General features: G+C 53.8%; 1 protein-coding gene across 1 annotated transcript in view; it reads right to left on the bottom strand.

Annotated features, from left to right (window-relative positions):
- Positions 1–15,406, bottom strand: part of SFRP1 (secreted frizzled related protein 1) — a 35,557-nt gene that overhangs the window by 17,779 nt on the left and 2,372 nt on the right. The window contains exon 2 of the mRNA XM_072950202.1: positions 12,361–12,438. Within this exon, the coding sequence (XP_072806303.1) occupies positions 12,361–12,438 (78 nt within the window). The remainder of the gene's footprint in view (positions 1–12,360; positions 12,439–15,406) is intronic.

Below are 15,406 nucleotides of genomic sequence, written 5' to 3'. Positions count from 1 at the left end.
GCTGATGCCAGGAGCAGAGGTGGAGCAGACGGCCCTGCCTGCGTGCAGGAAAGGGCAGGGGATGGAGGCCCACCCGGGGTCTGTGCTGTATTCCAGATCCGCTGGGCCTCCTCTCTGGCAACTGGAAGACAGGACTGCTCCCCAGGAACCAGGAGCTCCAAGCCACCTGGTCTTCGCCGCAAAGACACGCAGCTCGGAGTGGCTTTGAGGTTCTACTTTGCACCACCGGGGCCGACCCCTCCCTCCCGAGAAGCGGGCCCACGCGCGAGGTCGGGGACTTGAGGGTGGCACCCCGTGTCGCTGGGGGCCCCGGGGTGTCGCGCGCCTCTGTACACCAGCTCGTCTTCCACGTGTGCCTGAGATGAAGCCCAGCGTCCCCAGAGAGCGCTCCTGGGGGGCAGGGAGGAGCCCACAGAGACGTTTACGGAGAAAACAAGTCACAGAGCTTCGCAGAACGAAACCGTGCGATTTCTGGGCTGGAAAGAGCCTTAGAGGTCACCGAGGGTGGCCCCTTCAATTTGCTTAAGGAAAATGGGCTCAGGGACTTCCTGACTGGCCGAGTCATGAAGCTGATCGCGGTATCGCCGGATCAGATCCCAGGACTCCAGGATTGGTGTGACTGTCTCTCAGGTCTCATGTTACCTCCTTACACAGAAGTCTGTATTTTTGGTGTTTGTCAGGCGGGTAAACTGAGTCATGGGGAGGTTAAGCGGCTTGCCTGAGCTGACACTGTGGGTGGCAGAACCAGGTCTTGAACTCACGTCTGTGTGACGCCTAAGGCCATGCCTGTTCTTCCCGATACAATTTTTATATCCCAGAGATTACGCCATACGACTTAAGACAATCCCTGCTGACCGCTGGAATCCGCTGGGAAGTGGCTCCTGCCCAGAGAGCCAGCAGTTCTACGTGGACTTGCCGCAAGCACTGGAAACTAACAAAACAGGCCCAGCTGGCATTTGGGGGAATAAACAAGACCCTGAGGCAAAAGGAGGGTTCCCCGACTGGCCGAGGTGGCCCTGGGCGTGCACGGAGGCACCCTGTGGAGAAGCCCGTCTGGGGTTCTAAAGCCTTCCCGAGTCAGAGCAATCAGCCTGTGGCATGTTCTGGAAGGCCGCTCTCTGAAATCACGGGGAGAGAAGAAAGTGTCTGACCTGATCTGTGCAGACTAAGCCCCTGAAAGAGGCCAGGGCATCTTGGAGAGGCGACTGGCACCCACACCGGCCAGGCAGATGCCCTGTGTGCAGACCAGCACATGTACGTGCACATGGCTCGCGTCTACACCCGCACCGGACTCACCCACGCACACTCAGATGTGACACACACACACACACACACACACCACACCCGCTCCCCATCCCAGGCCTCCCCCCAGGGCCTTCTGTGGCTGCAGCTCCTCTTGCCTCCCTCCTCCAGGAGGCCCCAGACACCCAGGCTGCCTCAGCTCCTCGGGCCCCAGATCTGCCGTCACCAGGCCACCGACCGCGGGGCTGGCTGGCTGTGTGCGCCGCCTGCCTGGGCCGCTAACAAGGTCTGGAGAGAAGTCGGGGACTTTATGACAGCTCCTAATGACCGCCGCCCTCGGTAATGCCCAGCTCTGCGGCGCCCCGCGTGTGAGCTGATTACAGGCTTCGGCTCCTGCTCCGTGAGTCCCTAGCAAAGGTCTCCCAGCGCCCCTGACCGCAGCAGATGGCCCTTCCCCGAGTGGCTGGGCCACGGGCTGGCCTCATCAGAACAGCCTACAGGGACACCTTCTAGTGGGTGGCCCAGAGCTGGTCTGGGCCCGGCCAGCACTGCCCTGAGCCCGCCGGCTCTCCTGTCCCAAACATCTCACCCCGAGGCCTCAGGATGTACGTGGCATCACTTTGGATGAATAAGCACCTCTCCAGGTCGCCTCCCCTCCTCCCCCACCTCCCCTCCCTGTCTTCCCCTCCTTCCCTCCTTCTCCCCCAGCTCCCCACCCAAGGCTCTCTTCTAAGACGTGAGTGACAGTAACATTTTAAAAAATACTCTCCTGATGCCTCTCATTGCCAACGAGACGAATGCCCCTTTCTTCAGCGTGGTGTTCAAGGTCCTGAGCTGACTTCTGCCGACTCTGTCAATCTCGTTTCCAGCTACTTTGCCCTGTGCGCCTTAGAAGACAACCACGAAGAGAGTCCCCAGTCCCCAACACACAGATGGCATCAGCCTCCGTGTCCGGTTCTCTGCGGGCCCCTCCGCTGAGAATACTCTTCCTCCGCCCACATTTTCAGCCTGACAAACTCCAACCAACCCCTTGGAGGACACCACCAGGCATCTCCCCTCGGGCGCTTCCCCCGACCTGTTCCCGGAAAACGGCTCCCTTGTGCGCGCTCCCGCGGCCCCAGCGCTGACCCACCACAGAGATTTCAGCATCTGACAACACGGGGTTCTATCTGTCTGTTTTCTCCTCTCCATCCCGTCTCCGCGGTAAGCTGTCAGAGGGCAGGGACCACCCCCGACCAGTCGCCCGGCACCACCGCCCTTAGGTACACCAGCCCGTGAGTCTGCACGCGATGTGATGCGGCCTCCATTCAGTTCAGGGGCACCTGCTACCACTCTAAGGCCAGTGCCTGACTGGTTCGTTGAAGTGCTTCCCCCTCAAGGGCAGAAAACACCCCACGGACCAGCACAGAAGTGTAGGATGCGAGGGCCTGAGAGGCAGGACAGAAGCCCCTTGGCCTCAAGCTGGCCCTGGTCCTCCTATGAACTCACGAGAGACACACCGCCTCCCCTTCCAGCGCTCCCCAGCTGCCCACCGGTCTGACCCAGGCATGAGCATCAAGGTGGCTCAGAGCGGGCCTTCTCACTGAGAATCCAGCCCTAAAGGCTGCAGGAGAAAGGATGGACGTGGACCTCCCCTGCCTGCACTGATGTGCACAGGTAAGAGCTACGTTCGGGCTGAGGGTTTAACAGGCTTATTCCAGGTTCCGTTTCTGGCCCCGCTGCCGCAGCCACGGAGGCAGGGATCTCGCCCAGTCACAAGGCCATCTCCGAAGCTGGCCAGATTTGCCGTGGAAGACACAGCAGAGGGAACTCATTTTCAAAGGGTGCACAGAGAGCAGAGAACACGTCTGAGGGACTCCCAGCAGGAAATGTCCAGAGAAAACGAGGGAGAGAGAGAGAGAGAGAGAGAGAGAGAGAGAGAGAGAGAGAGAGAGAGAGAGAGAGAGGAGAAAGATAGAAACCCCTTCTCGTAACCCCGCCTGAATGAGACAGAGCAGAGTTGAAGGAAGCTGGGTCCTAATGGTTCCCTGCAGCCAAAGCACACTTTTGGCATCTCTTTACAACTCACAGGCAGCCTTTCAGAATTTGCTGTGAGAGCTCTCCCTTCATTCCTGCCCAAAGAAATACTCCTTTATTCCCCCAAATACCTGCAGGCCGGTGAGCATCTATAGCCCACACGGCAATCCCTAAAGAGCTGTCTGGCCTCACACACCAGCCCCTCCAACCATGAGAGACCGACCCTGCTCACTCTCAAACGGCAACCCAAACCCCCACCCCACAATCCTCACAGGTGACACAAACGTCATCTTTTCTCAAGGTCCTCGCTTCCCCTCCCTGACCCACCGAGGAAGTCAGGATGGGAAGGACCCAGGATGGGGCCTAAGTCACGGGAGGTACCCGCCAACACCTTCAACCTCCGTCCTGCTGTAAGGACCCCGATCAGGGCTGGGGTGACCCCGAGGCTCCTGCCTGGGAAGAAGCAGTTTATAACTCAGCAGCCCCTCCCCGAAGAGCCACAATAGAGAGTGGCCTCAACGTCTCCCTCGGAAGGACCTGGGAGGCTCAGCTCCTTCACTGGTTCCCTCGGTCCTGCCCTCCCTCTCACAGGTGCCACTCACAGGCCTGGATCTGCCCTCTTTGTTCCCAAACGGCACTCTCCTAGGCCCCAACAAGCAAAGCCAGAAACCCCGGGCAAGCATCTGAGCACCGTCTGCCACCACCCTTCATGCTGGGCAGAATCCACCAGGCGATGTCATCCCCATCCACCACCGCACCCGGCCCCGGGTCCCAAATCCTTCCACATGTCCCAGGCCCCTGCCAATTTGCTTCCACCCACGTCTACTGGCAAAGAAATGTAAGCTGGCGGCTTCTGGTTCTCTTCCCTCATCACTCTTCACGGGCCGTCGGGGTGAGCTGGCGGACACCACCCTGAGACCTGCCCCCTCTGAACCAGGAAGTCCCCGGTGCCAGCACTAAGCGGCCCTCGAGCCCAGGGAGCCCTGCACCGCAGGGGCGGCTCCAGTACACACCGGCCAGGCCCAGTCCTGCATCTGGTGGCCCCGCCGGCCTGGCGGCAGTGCCATGTCCCCCCGGGCCGGGCGGGAGTGACAGCGCTGGTGACAGGCCTGGCCTCTGACATAGCGAAGCTGTCGCTCCAATATTTATTGTATGTGTCTGGCTTTCACACGGAATCTGCAACCTGCCAGTTACCAGTGTTTACCTTGGTAGAAATTCACAAGAAATCTTAGTCTGAACAGGCCCGGAGTTTATTTTACTGCCAGATAAACAACTTTCTTTGATAAATCATCCGTGTGACAGTGTTCCTGAAAGACTAAACAAAGATTTCAAGTGCAATCTATAGGCCTTTGAGAAGCCTTCCTAAGCTAATGCATGTTTAATTGGCTGCTCCGAGCGGGCTGGGGCAGGGCGAGGCCCTGATCTCTTTGGCCATTTGCTATCCTTTGAAAAATAAATACGGATTGGAGCTCCTGGCTCGTTTCTGCGAAACTGGATGAAATCTGCCAATATGTAAATGCTCGCGTGCTTCTGAATATAGCCTATGTTTTGGCTAACGGGCGTGCATCTCACAAATGTTACAAGGCAGCTGTTGGAAAAAAAAGTGAACAGCGTCCCGGAGACAGTGCTTGAGAAAAGCTGAGAACATCCCAGGGCTCTCAGGTCTCTCTTAGACCCAAGCAATTATGAGCAGAAAAGCTCATATCAGGAATAAGATTTCTAAACATCACACAAACACTCAGAAGAACAACCTTCAGCGGGCGCACCCTGGACTCAGTAAATACTTGGTCCAAGCTCCACCCGGTGTAACTGTCCGACGGCTTCCATTTTTACAGTGACCTAAGGGTGTCATTTAACGGAAGTCCAGACCGCCTCACTTCTCGTACTTACAGGGTTGTTTCTGGTTTCGTTTGGTTTGGGTTTGTTTTGGTTTGGTTAACTCCAACACCTTGAAGCCACAGAAAACTGTTAAAGTTTTCTCAAATGGGTTTTTTTTTTTTTAAGAGGTTGTTCCAGTTCAATTCCTCCTGCAAACCAGAGAATTAATCAGGGCATTCCATTCCACTTCCCAAAATTTTTTTGCCGAGCAAGCTAACGCCATTAGTGCTCAAATCATCCTACCTAGGCCAATTTCCATCCTGAAACAGTTTTTTCCAATAAGAAGCAATAATGATGCTTATGGGGACGGGGAGCGTGGAGGATATAGTAGCGCATGTGCTTAGCATGCACGAGATCCTCCATATAAATAAATAAATAAATAAATACACCGAATTACTCTGCCCCCCAAAACAAACTAAATAAATTAAATATTTTTAAATAGGAAATTTAAAAATAGTAATGATTATGGATTGAGCAGCTGGCATGTTTCAGGGACTGAACACACTTGATTGACCCAATTCTCCTCCCAACACAGTCCCGGAGGAATCACCATCTACATTTGGCAGCTGAAGGGACAGGCTCAGGAAGGTTAAGAAACTTCCCGGTGGTCACACAGCTTATGAGGTTGGGATTGAACTCAAGTGCGTCTGGCCCAAAGCCTGCGTTCTTTCGACTCACCGTCTGCCTCCCCACAGAGAAAGAGAGCAACGACCCTCGAGCCCTTCCCCCGTGTTAGCGCAGACAGCAGTCTGTTTATATCCCACAAACTCTGAAAACAGCGCCGGGGCACCCAACGCCCCTTCCCAGAGAGCATCCTGCACGGTTCCTGGCAGGCTGGGAGAGCGATGAGCATGAGAGGACACGAAGGAGGAAGGGTGTGGCATCTGGACTGGCGACCCAGTGGAGAGATGCTGGGAACAAAAACTGGACGGGATGCCAGGCGGAGCGGCCTTGGGCAATCTGATGACTAACTCCTTTACCTGAGTTTTGTTTTCCTTGGTCTCTAAGATGAGGGCCCTGAACTGGCTAATCTTTGAGGTCCCTCCCATCCAGCTCAACAGATCTTGAGAACGCCAAAGGGGTACTGAGGAGCTGACAGCACCCCCACCCCGGCCCCGATCGCAGCTCATCCCTCGCCCCCTCCTCCTCCGCCCACCCCTGGAAAAGCTGCAGGGGACAGGGGTGAATTTGAGGGTAAACCCTTCCCGTGATCTCCATCCCCGGGACCGTTTATATATACATCAAATGATAAGGAGGACATTTTGCTCAGTGAAATAAGCCAGACACGAAAGGACAAATGCGGTAGGATTCCACTTACACACGGTCCCTGGAGTAGTCAGATTCCCAGAGACACAAAGTGGCCTGGTGGCTGCCGGGAACTGTGGGGGGATGGGGAGCTGGTGATGGGCACAGAGTTTTCAGCTCGGGATGGAGAAAAATAGCCAAAGATGGATGGTGACAATGGAAGCACCACGGCGGGAACGCACGTAATGCCACCAAACTGCACACTTAAACATGATGAAAATGGTCAATTTCAGGTTCTCTGTATTTGACCACAATAATTTTTTTTTTAAAGATAGGGAGGGTGGGAGAGTCCCAGAATTGCAGGCTGGAGGGCACTTCAAAGGACACACACACCCCCACAGGGTGGCCACTGACTGTCCCAAGGAATCACCTGGTTGGAGGCGTACTCATCCGCCAAGAGGGAGAAGCCATGTGTCACCGTCCCCAACCCATCGTGCCCACACCCAAAGGTCTCAGGTCAAAGAGAGCAATCATTCCAGCAGGATGTGAGACAGAGCAGGGCTGGAAACAGGAGAGAGTCCCACGGACCCGCCAAGAGCAGAGCCGAGGACCGAGTCTCTGAGCTGCGCCCCCGCTTCTTTGGTGACAAGCATAGAAGGAGACCTCATACTCTGCCCCTGACAAGACCACCAGGACGAAGGCTGAGTCTGGCCCCTGTGCTGGGCCCCTCACCCTAGCTCACCTGCTCCTCATCAAAACCCATCCTGGGTATTCACTGCAATTTCATACGGAAACCGGGGCCTGGAGAGGTCAGGAGGTGGCCCTGTGCTGCGGGGCATCCAGAGAGTGGCAGGGGGAGACCTGAACCCAGCTCCCGGCAGCATGGCGCCATCTGTGGGGTCCTGGGTTTCTGTACCCTTTCCCATACTTCGGTCCACTTTCATAGATTCGTAAAGGCCAAAGAGAATGTTTCTCGTTGACATTTGCCTTATCTTAGTATCTTCCTGTCAGTTACACTCAGGAGAGAATTTGATGTGGAGAGAGGGTGCACCCTGCTCACCACAGGGGGAATTCTTGCTCTTTTCCCCTGTTTTTCCTCACGGTTCCTCGATGTAGCTTCACAGTGCAAGGTGGTCCCCAAGGGACCTCAGCCCGAACTGCCCAGGACCTGATTCCTCCTGCCAGACCCCCAGGTCCAGCCTGCTAAGGAACTCTCCACTCGGGGACTGTGGCCGGGCCATCACAACCCACCCGGCCAATTCGAAGGCTCCCAAGGCCTGGTCCAGCCGTGGTTTCTGCCTGGAAGAAGCCGCCCCCATCGTGGGAGGGGTACTCGGGAGTGGCTGCGGGCCTCGAGCCGCAAGTTGCACTTCCAGGGCGCGTTGGCCCCACGTTTCCCTGAACATCAGGTGCCGTACGATTCCTTCCAACTATTGACACATCTGCGCGTGGGATGTGTATTCTCGAGATCTTCAGTGACAATAAAAACCAGTTGTTTTCAGCTGCCAACTCCCCACCTCGGGGTTACGGTTCCCTCCTCCGTGTCTACTGAATTTTACTTAGATTCCTGGACATTAAGGCCTTTTTTTTACATATACACTCAGTCACCCAAAACAGTGCATGTAGTTTTCCTGGAACGTCATCAACAAGTTTTACACATTCATTTGGGAAGGCACTTTCTCTTCTTCCAAAACAGGAGTCCAAACTCCACCTCCCTGCTCTTCCTCGTCCTCCGTACACGTGTCTGACCAATTTTTGTTTTATGCCGACCGTGCGTTAAGACGCTGTGCCAAGGACGATTTGAGCCCAAACAGGCCTTGTTTTGTTCACTCTAGCACACAGACCCTCTGCGCATTTTACCGTGAAGTGTGTTTCCTTCGTCGGCGGTGCATCTCCCGTGTGATGAACAGCCCATCTCGCCACAAAGCGGTGTCTTACACTAGGTGGAATACGGTACCAGAGACAGAGCCCTGCTCTCAGGCAGCCCCGACAGACGTTGCGATGACTGCGCTGGCAGCCACTTCTCCTCCTCTGCGGGAGGAAACCCAAGGTTTAGCTTGGAAAGGCTGAGCCTACTTTTTGCAAGAAATCAGACTGCCCCTTCAGAAGTTAAAACACTGGGCCTCCCGACGGCAGCGCAGCCAAGACACCTTGAAGGAAGAGTGAGGCAGAGTGAGAACAAATTACTGAAGGTGCAGGAACCGCCGAGAATGTTTCTTCTAGGAAATACTCCCAAATACTAATAGCAAGAGCCGATTTTTTTTCCCCTCTCTCCTATTTGACTCATTTTAGTGTTGCAATGTACAGTTTTACCCTTTATGAGGAAACATATAAATGAGGGGGTGAAAAATGCTTCCAGAAGGCAAGGAAAGTTTCTGGGGGCCAAGAAATCTTTTTCCACCAGCAAGGAAATACTGACCTCAAGAAGTTGCCCCCTGAACTCTCCAAAACAAAACAAAACAAAGCAAAGCAGAAGCCAATACAAACGGAAGCTCTGAACTATCTTACGAGAATATTACCCTGCACATTTCTACCAGAAACGCTTAAGGGTGTTCACAGATCTTGGAGAAACTAGAGAGTGGCCAGAGGCGGGGTCCTAACCTCCCAGCCACGCTAAATCAGATCCTCCCATCCGTGGGATAAGCTAAGCTGAAGGCAAGACGGTCATGGGCAGCGAGCTGTGAACAGCAGGATTATTACTGTGCCAGCTTGCAAATAATATATTGACCCGTCGAAGAGAAAAGAGCAACCCCCTGTTGTCAGACAGCAGGAAAAGCAGAGCGAGAACAAAATGCGGGGCTGGGCCTCCTAATTGATGCCCAGCGGGCAGGAAGGCTGCCATGTTGAATTCAGAGACTTTGCACCATCTAACTTCTGGCTTCCACACATCTGGTGCCTGATCCAGGCTGATCCAGCTGCATTCCTAAGCATCAGCACACAGGTGTTTCTACTGATGCTTTTCCCTGTTGGGGGGGAAAAAAAGTGCTCTGAACTGAGGAGGTACAGTGCAGGGGTCGAGAGACTGGTGGCCAAGCAGACCTGCCGGGGAGTTCAAAATGCACGCCGCCCAGGGAGGCGGTAATGAGTTGGGCAAGTCCAGCTCCTCGGCGGCGGCGGCAGGACGCTGAGGCTGCACAGGCAGAGGGCGAGTGCGTGCTGACCCAGAAGGAATGCACCCTTGTTCCTGGAGCTCCCAGAGGGCCCTCCGACAACCTAATGTCATCCCACCGGGGATGTCAGGGCCACTTAATGCAAAGTCTGATCCCTGGAGTGGGGACTAAAACATTCTTTCTCTTCTCCGTTGTGTGTCAGCTGGCATTGCTGAATTTCTTTGTTTCCTAACCGAATCCCATCAGCGTGGCTGACTGCCTCGCTTACTTGAAGTGAACTGAGCTAGGAAACAAGTTTCTCAACAAGGCTGCATTCTCTGGGATGCTGAGAAGGGCAGAGCTGAGCTCAGCCTCTGCAGAGAGAGAGATAGAAAAAAAAAATCCTATTTATTGCTCGATGAGAACATGACAAACGAAAAACCCAGAAAAATCTCTCCTGCATCCAGAAAAAGACGTCTGGTGTCCAGCACATCCGTGCAGAGGAGACACATGCCTCGAGGACCGAGCCCAGTGGCTGCTCATCTTAAGTGGAGAAGGCAGCGTGACAGAGCAAAAGAATTCCAGCGGGGAAAGTCAGATGCTTTATTTATGAAATAAGTGGACTTGATAAGATGACCTGGAGGATCCAGAAGAACTCAAAAGTCCTAGGAACTCAAGAAGATAATCTCAGAGGGAATGGAACACAGGCCCAAACTGCTAATCACTCAGATTCGCTAAGCCCTGCGTGCTTAAAATGAGACACATTCCTGGCGCCGCACTCAGGGAGCTGGGGACTTGCTGACTGCATAGGCGCCCACTGTGGTGGGGAGAGGATGTCCATCCCCAAGGGGGTCACCTGAGCAACCTCTAGACCTTTGCCCTCCACCAAAATGGCAATCTTCACATTCAAATTCTTTCCCAAGGTTTGTCTCATCAGCCCGTGTCTAGGGAATGGCTCTTGTTCAACTAGCTGCCACAAAGCCCCCAGTGAATCCGGGTTAGTAAGTTCCAGGCAAAACTTCTGAGCATGAAGATGTGGATTCTCTTCTCACAGCTCCGGAACATGAACTTTGCCTTGAGTCCCACAGCCAGTGACTTATAAAATGACCCCACGATTCTCTAGGAAAGCACTGATTTGTGTTTGGTCGGGGTTAAGAAACTTTTGAAATGAAAATTTAATCTATTCTATTCTAGGTCAGTATTTTTGGACATGGTATTCAGCACAGCGTTCTGCACTCAAAAAAAAAAAAAGACACATGCACCCCAATGTTTACAGCAGCACTATTTGCAATAGCCAAGACATGGAAGCCACCTAAATGTCCATTGAAGATGACTGGATAAATAAGTTATGGTATATTTATACAATGGAATACTACTCGGCCATAAAAAAGAATAAAATAATGCCATTTACAGCAACATGGATGGATTTGGAGATCGTCATTCTAAGTGAAGTAAGTCAGACAGAGAAAGAAAAAATACCATATGATTTCATTTATATGTGAAATCTGAAAAAAAAAAAAAGACACAAATGAACTTACTTACAAAACAAAGACAGACTCACAGACTTATGGTTACCAGCAGGGCAAGGGGGTGGGGAAGGATAAATCGGGAGTTTGGGATTTACAGATACACACTACTATATATAAAACAGGTAAACAGCAAGGTCCTACTGTATAGCACAGGGAACTATATTCAATGCCTTCTAATAGCTGATAATGAAAAAGAATATGAAAAGGAATATATATGTATAAATGAATCACTATGCTGTACACCAGAAATTAACACAACACTGTAAACTGATTATACTTCAATAAAAAAAAGACCCAATTTAAAAAAAAAACCAGAAATGTTGAATGACTAGACAAGTGGATCAAGGAACGATTGGACTGGAGGAATTTGATCCCCCGATGGAAGGCAGGACCCGCCCCGACACACTCAGTCCCGGGTTTCCCACCACGCTTCCCACAGGGGCTGAGCCGGACAGAAGTCATCTGAGCATAAAACATCAGCTAATATACTACCTTTCAGAGTTATTCTAACATGATTCCCTGGATTTGCTGACATGTCAGGGAGCCGACTTCTCAAAGCGAGTGTGGTGATTTACGACATCCGAAGAGGGTCAGTGAAATCTAACAGCGGCCCCTGAGTGTCATCCCCTGTTAAGATCCTTCGGGACCACAGCCCCAACTGGGAAAATTCTTCCTGCTCTCCCACCCCTGCCCCGCCCTCGCCCCCACCCCCATGCAGCAAAAGGCTTCTCACCAGGATTTGAGAGATTTTATTTACATCCTTTTTTCTTGATGCCCTCGTGTGTCTTCGGGAAGGAATCTCAACCCAGTTTGTGGAAGAAAAGCATGTCACTCAGGCAGTGTGGGGCTGTGTGACTCTGCAGACTGTCTCTGCAAGGCCCCCTGAGATCAGCCCCTCGGGGCCACATCCATCCTTCTCCTGGGGCTGCAAGCACTGATCTGAAATTCCTTTTTAACCCGGAGTGATTTGGGAACAAGGAAGGGAAATCTCCCCGTGGTGGGGCTGTCAGCTTCCTTGCCTAGAAAGACTTGACAGCTGCCCCCCACTCTGAGTGCCCTAAGCCTGGATGCTCCCCTCCTGGGTCCTGGGCAGAGTGGTGCTGACACCTAGGGGTGGATGGAGAAAGAGCCGTGTGGAGAGGCCAGCCCGAGTCTCCCGCGGTACCTCCTGGTTTCCCCCAGTTCCTCTCCAACTCTCCCCAAGCCTGCCTTCCTCCACTCCTACAGAAGGTCCCCCCAAACCTGTCCAGTGATCCCACACACCCAAGGGCAGATGGAGGTAGAGAAAACGCAGAAAGATGTTCCAACAGGCTCTGTGCACCAGGGATGCGGACCGGGAAGAGCCAGGGGTGCTTTCTTACCAAACTCGCTGGCACAGAGATGCTCAATTATGGCTTCAGATTTCAACTCGTTGTCACACGGAGGACACACCGGCGTGCCTGGGGAGGGAAAGGGGAGAACAGGAGCTGTGAGTTACAGGCGTGGGGCCGCAGGGAGGAACCACCCCTGGGACAGAGATCAGCCCCGGGACCAGGCTGAAAGGAGTTAAAGGTCTTCTGGAATTTCTCAAGGGCAGCCTGAGACAAAAAGAGTCCTGGAGGCCATAAACAGACACAGAGTTTCTTGAAAATTGGGGGACTAGAAGCTGCTGAACATGATACAGTGATTAAGACCAGCATATCTGGGGCTGAATGGGGCCGGTCCTATGAATCGTGGCTTGACCAGGTGTGGTGAGTCTCTAGAAAAGCTGGCTTATAACCGGTGTTTGTGTCCTGTTCTTTCTCCCCTTTCCTTGACATACGCCCACCCCATTCCTGCCCCCTGCTGGTTCCCAAACTCCCCACCAGACAGCAGATCCATCCAACCAGCTCTCTGGGAGCCAAGAAAGAAACTCAGCAGGACTCACAAACTCCAACCCCAGGCCCTGAGCCCTTCTCCCCAGAAGGCCTATTGCGGGGAGATCCTACGGGGCGAGGGCTCGGGTCGGCACCAGCCGTGCGGCCAAATGGAAGGACACTGCGGGACCAGACGGGAGAGACCCTCTGGAGGCGTTTTCACACTGTGAAGTGCTTTGAAGAGGAGGTGTGTGTGCCACAGGCGTGGGGGCCGCTGGAGGCGGCTGCGCCCAGGGGAGGAGGCTTCGCAGAGGCCAGGGCCAGCAGCTCCTCCAAGCCAAATGCTGCTGGTGCTGGAGGGAACCCCAGGAGGTAAAGGGGCTCCATGGATGGACAGCGAGGAGGCAGCCCAGTGGCATCCCCAGAAGGTGAGGCAGCTGTCACCGCCGCCACCATCTCACCATCACCCTCATCATCTGTCAGACCACCTGGAGCTGAACCCATGGTCTAGGAAGAAAACCTTCCTTCTAAGAGCTCGCCACCCGCAGCGCAGCACTGGAGGCCACGCCAGGCTGGAGCTGCAGGAGTCACCCCAGGGGAGGATGCTGTGCTGAGCAACTTCAGCTCTGACATGAGGCTCTCTGTCCCCCTCCTCCCCTTCCCTCCCCATGGCTCCTACGGCAGCATCCTCTTGGGCTTCCAGATCTCCTACAGCTCAGACACGTGAGCAGAGCCTCCCATGGTGGATGAGGAGGGAGCCGCACAGCTCTCTCCAGCCAGTGGGCCCCCGGGACACAGCTGGTCTCCAGCGACCACCCCCCACTTCCATGTAGGGTACCTGTGAGGCCCGGCAGAGACCGCCCGTGCCTTACTTTTTATGGACAGACTCCTCTCCCACCTTTAACTCTGTTCCCGGGGCCAAACACAGTCCAGATTCTTTCCGCAGCAAGAACCACAGCCACGCTCCAAGCAGAAGACTGTGGGGCTATCTTTTGGCTCAGATGCTGGAAAATTGCTTTTCAGCCAGAACTTCAGACTGGATTCCAGAGGTCGTGTTTCCGACAAAAGGGAAAAACTTACCCAGCATTGTGGTTCTTGCTTCCGTGAGGAGAAAAACAAGGAAAGGAAGTCCCATAATATGGGAAGGACCGCGGTCCCTACATCAGGAGGGTGAACTGTGCTTTGGGGCTTTCCTGGTTTGGATTACTTTTTTTTTTTTAAGTGGAAGTCATCACGCTGCAAAGTTCTATGCATATAATAACCTCGCCCACAAGTAGCAGGACAAGACGACCAGGATATAAACACCGGGTCTCCTTGCCCTCCGCTCACTCACATCATCTCGCCTGGACACCCTGAGGTCCCTGATCCGGCTGGTGGCCGACGGCTCTGGCCACCACACGGGCATTTTTCTCAGTCCCATCTGCTACATTTGGCCTTCAGAGTCTCCCAGAGGGGCAGGAGCTGGCCGGGGTGAGCTCCGTGGGTTAGTGTGGCTTTTTCCTACCTCGACTTTTCTCGCAGCCCACTCTGGAGCAGCTACACACTGTGTAGGGCAAGTTGATTTGTGCCCTCTCCAGATCGTCCCTCGGGGCCTTAGCAGGAGAAACCCACCCAGTCATCCATCGGAGGCAGAACTAAATCGCTATTTTAAAGTGTATTCCAAATAATATTTAAAACCAAAGAACCAAAAACTAAAACGGGGAGGAGAGTAGAAAGTCCAACACTGGAATCAGGATTAAGTGAATTAAAAAAAAAATCAACACAGATGTACGTACACGGCACATCCCTCAAACACACACACGCACACAAAACTGCCTCTCCCATAACAGACGCTGATGCGCCTGGGCTTCAGCCTTTGGCAGTGGCAGGGGGTGGGGCAGTGTCCTTTGACTCATTTCTCAGGATCAAGTTTATCTTTAATAACATGTGGCCACAAAGTCCTGCCCAACATCCCCAACGGCAGTTGCCCAAGTATGTGAACAGAATCCAGCCTACGGCATGCAGAGATGTGCCGCTGCTTGGAAAATTCGGTTTTAATCTTACAGAATAAAAAGAAGAAAGGATGATGGTCGTGCAGGTGCACGCAGTCTCAGCCAAAAGTACCAGTTCTTACTCCAGAGCCGCCAGCCACAAGGTTACGAGGACCAGCAGTTGGGTCTGTCTCAACCTGGGTGCGCAGCCCTCCCACCTCTGTGCTGACAGCCAGTGGCCAGAGCAAGTCCTGGAGGGCTCCCTCCCACCGAGGGGCTGCAGTCCTGGGGAGCAGCGGTGCCCTCTCAGGGCAGAGCCTCGCACCAAAAACACGGCAGGGAGAAAACCAGGTCCCAAGTCCCCCACCTGTCTGGTCCCTGGTCCCATCACCACTGTTCTGTTTGCAGCTTGGCTGGGGAAGGTGACTATCTGCACACTCCTGGGATGGAGGGAAAGGACGGAGGAGATGGTGCAAAGGTCAGGGAGTAAAAGGCTTCAAGAAGACAGCAGTTCTTTGGTTTCTGTCCCGCAATCCCTGACTTTCCGGGGGGGGGGCGGGACTTGGGAGGATTCTTGTTCCTTCAAAAGTGTAGGCACCCCT

Source organism: Vicugna pacos, chromosome 26 (genome assembly GCF_048564905.1).
Source record: "Vicugna pacos chromosome 26, VicPac4, whole genome shotgun sequence".
Classification (NCBI taxonomy): Eukaryota; Metazoa; Chordata; class Mammalia; order Artiodactyla; family Camelidae; genus Vicugna; species Vicugna pacos.
This window is presented reverse-complemented; position numbering and strand designations above follow the sequence as displayed.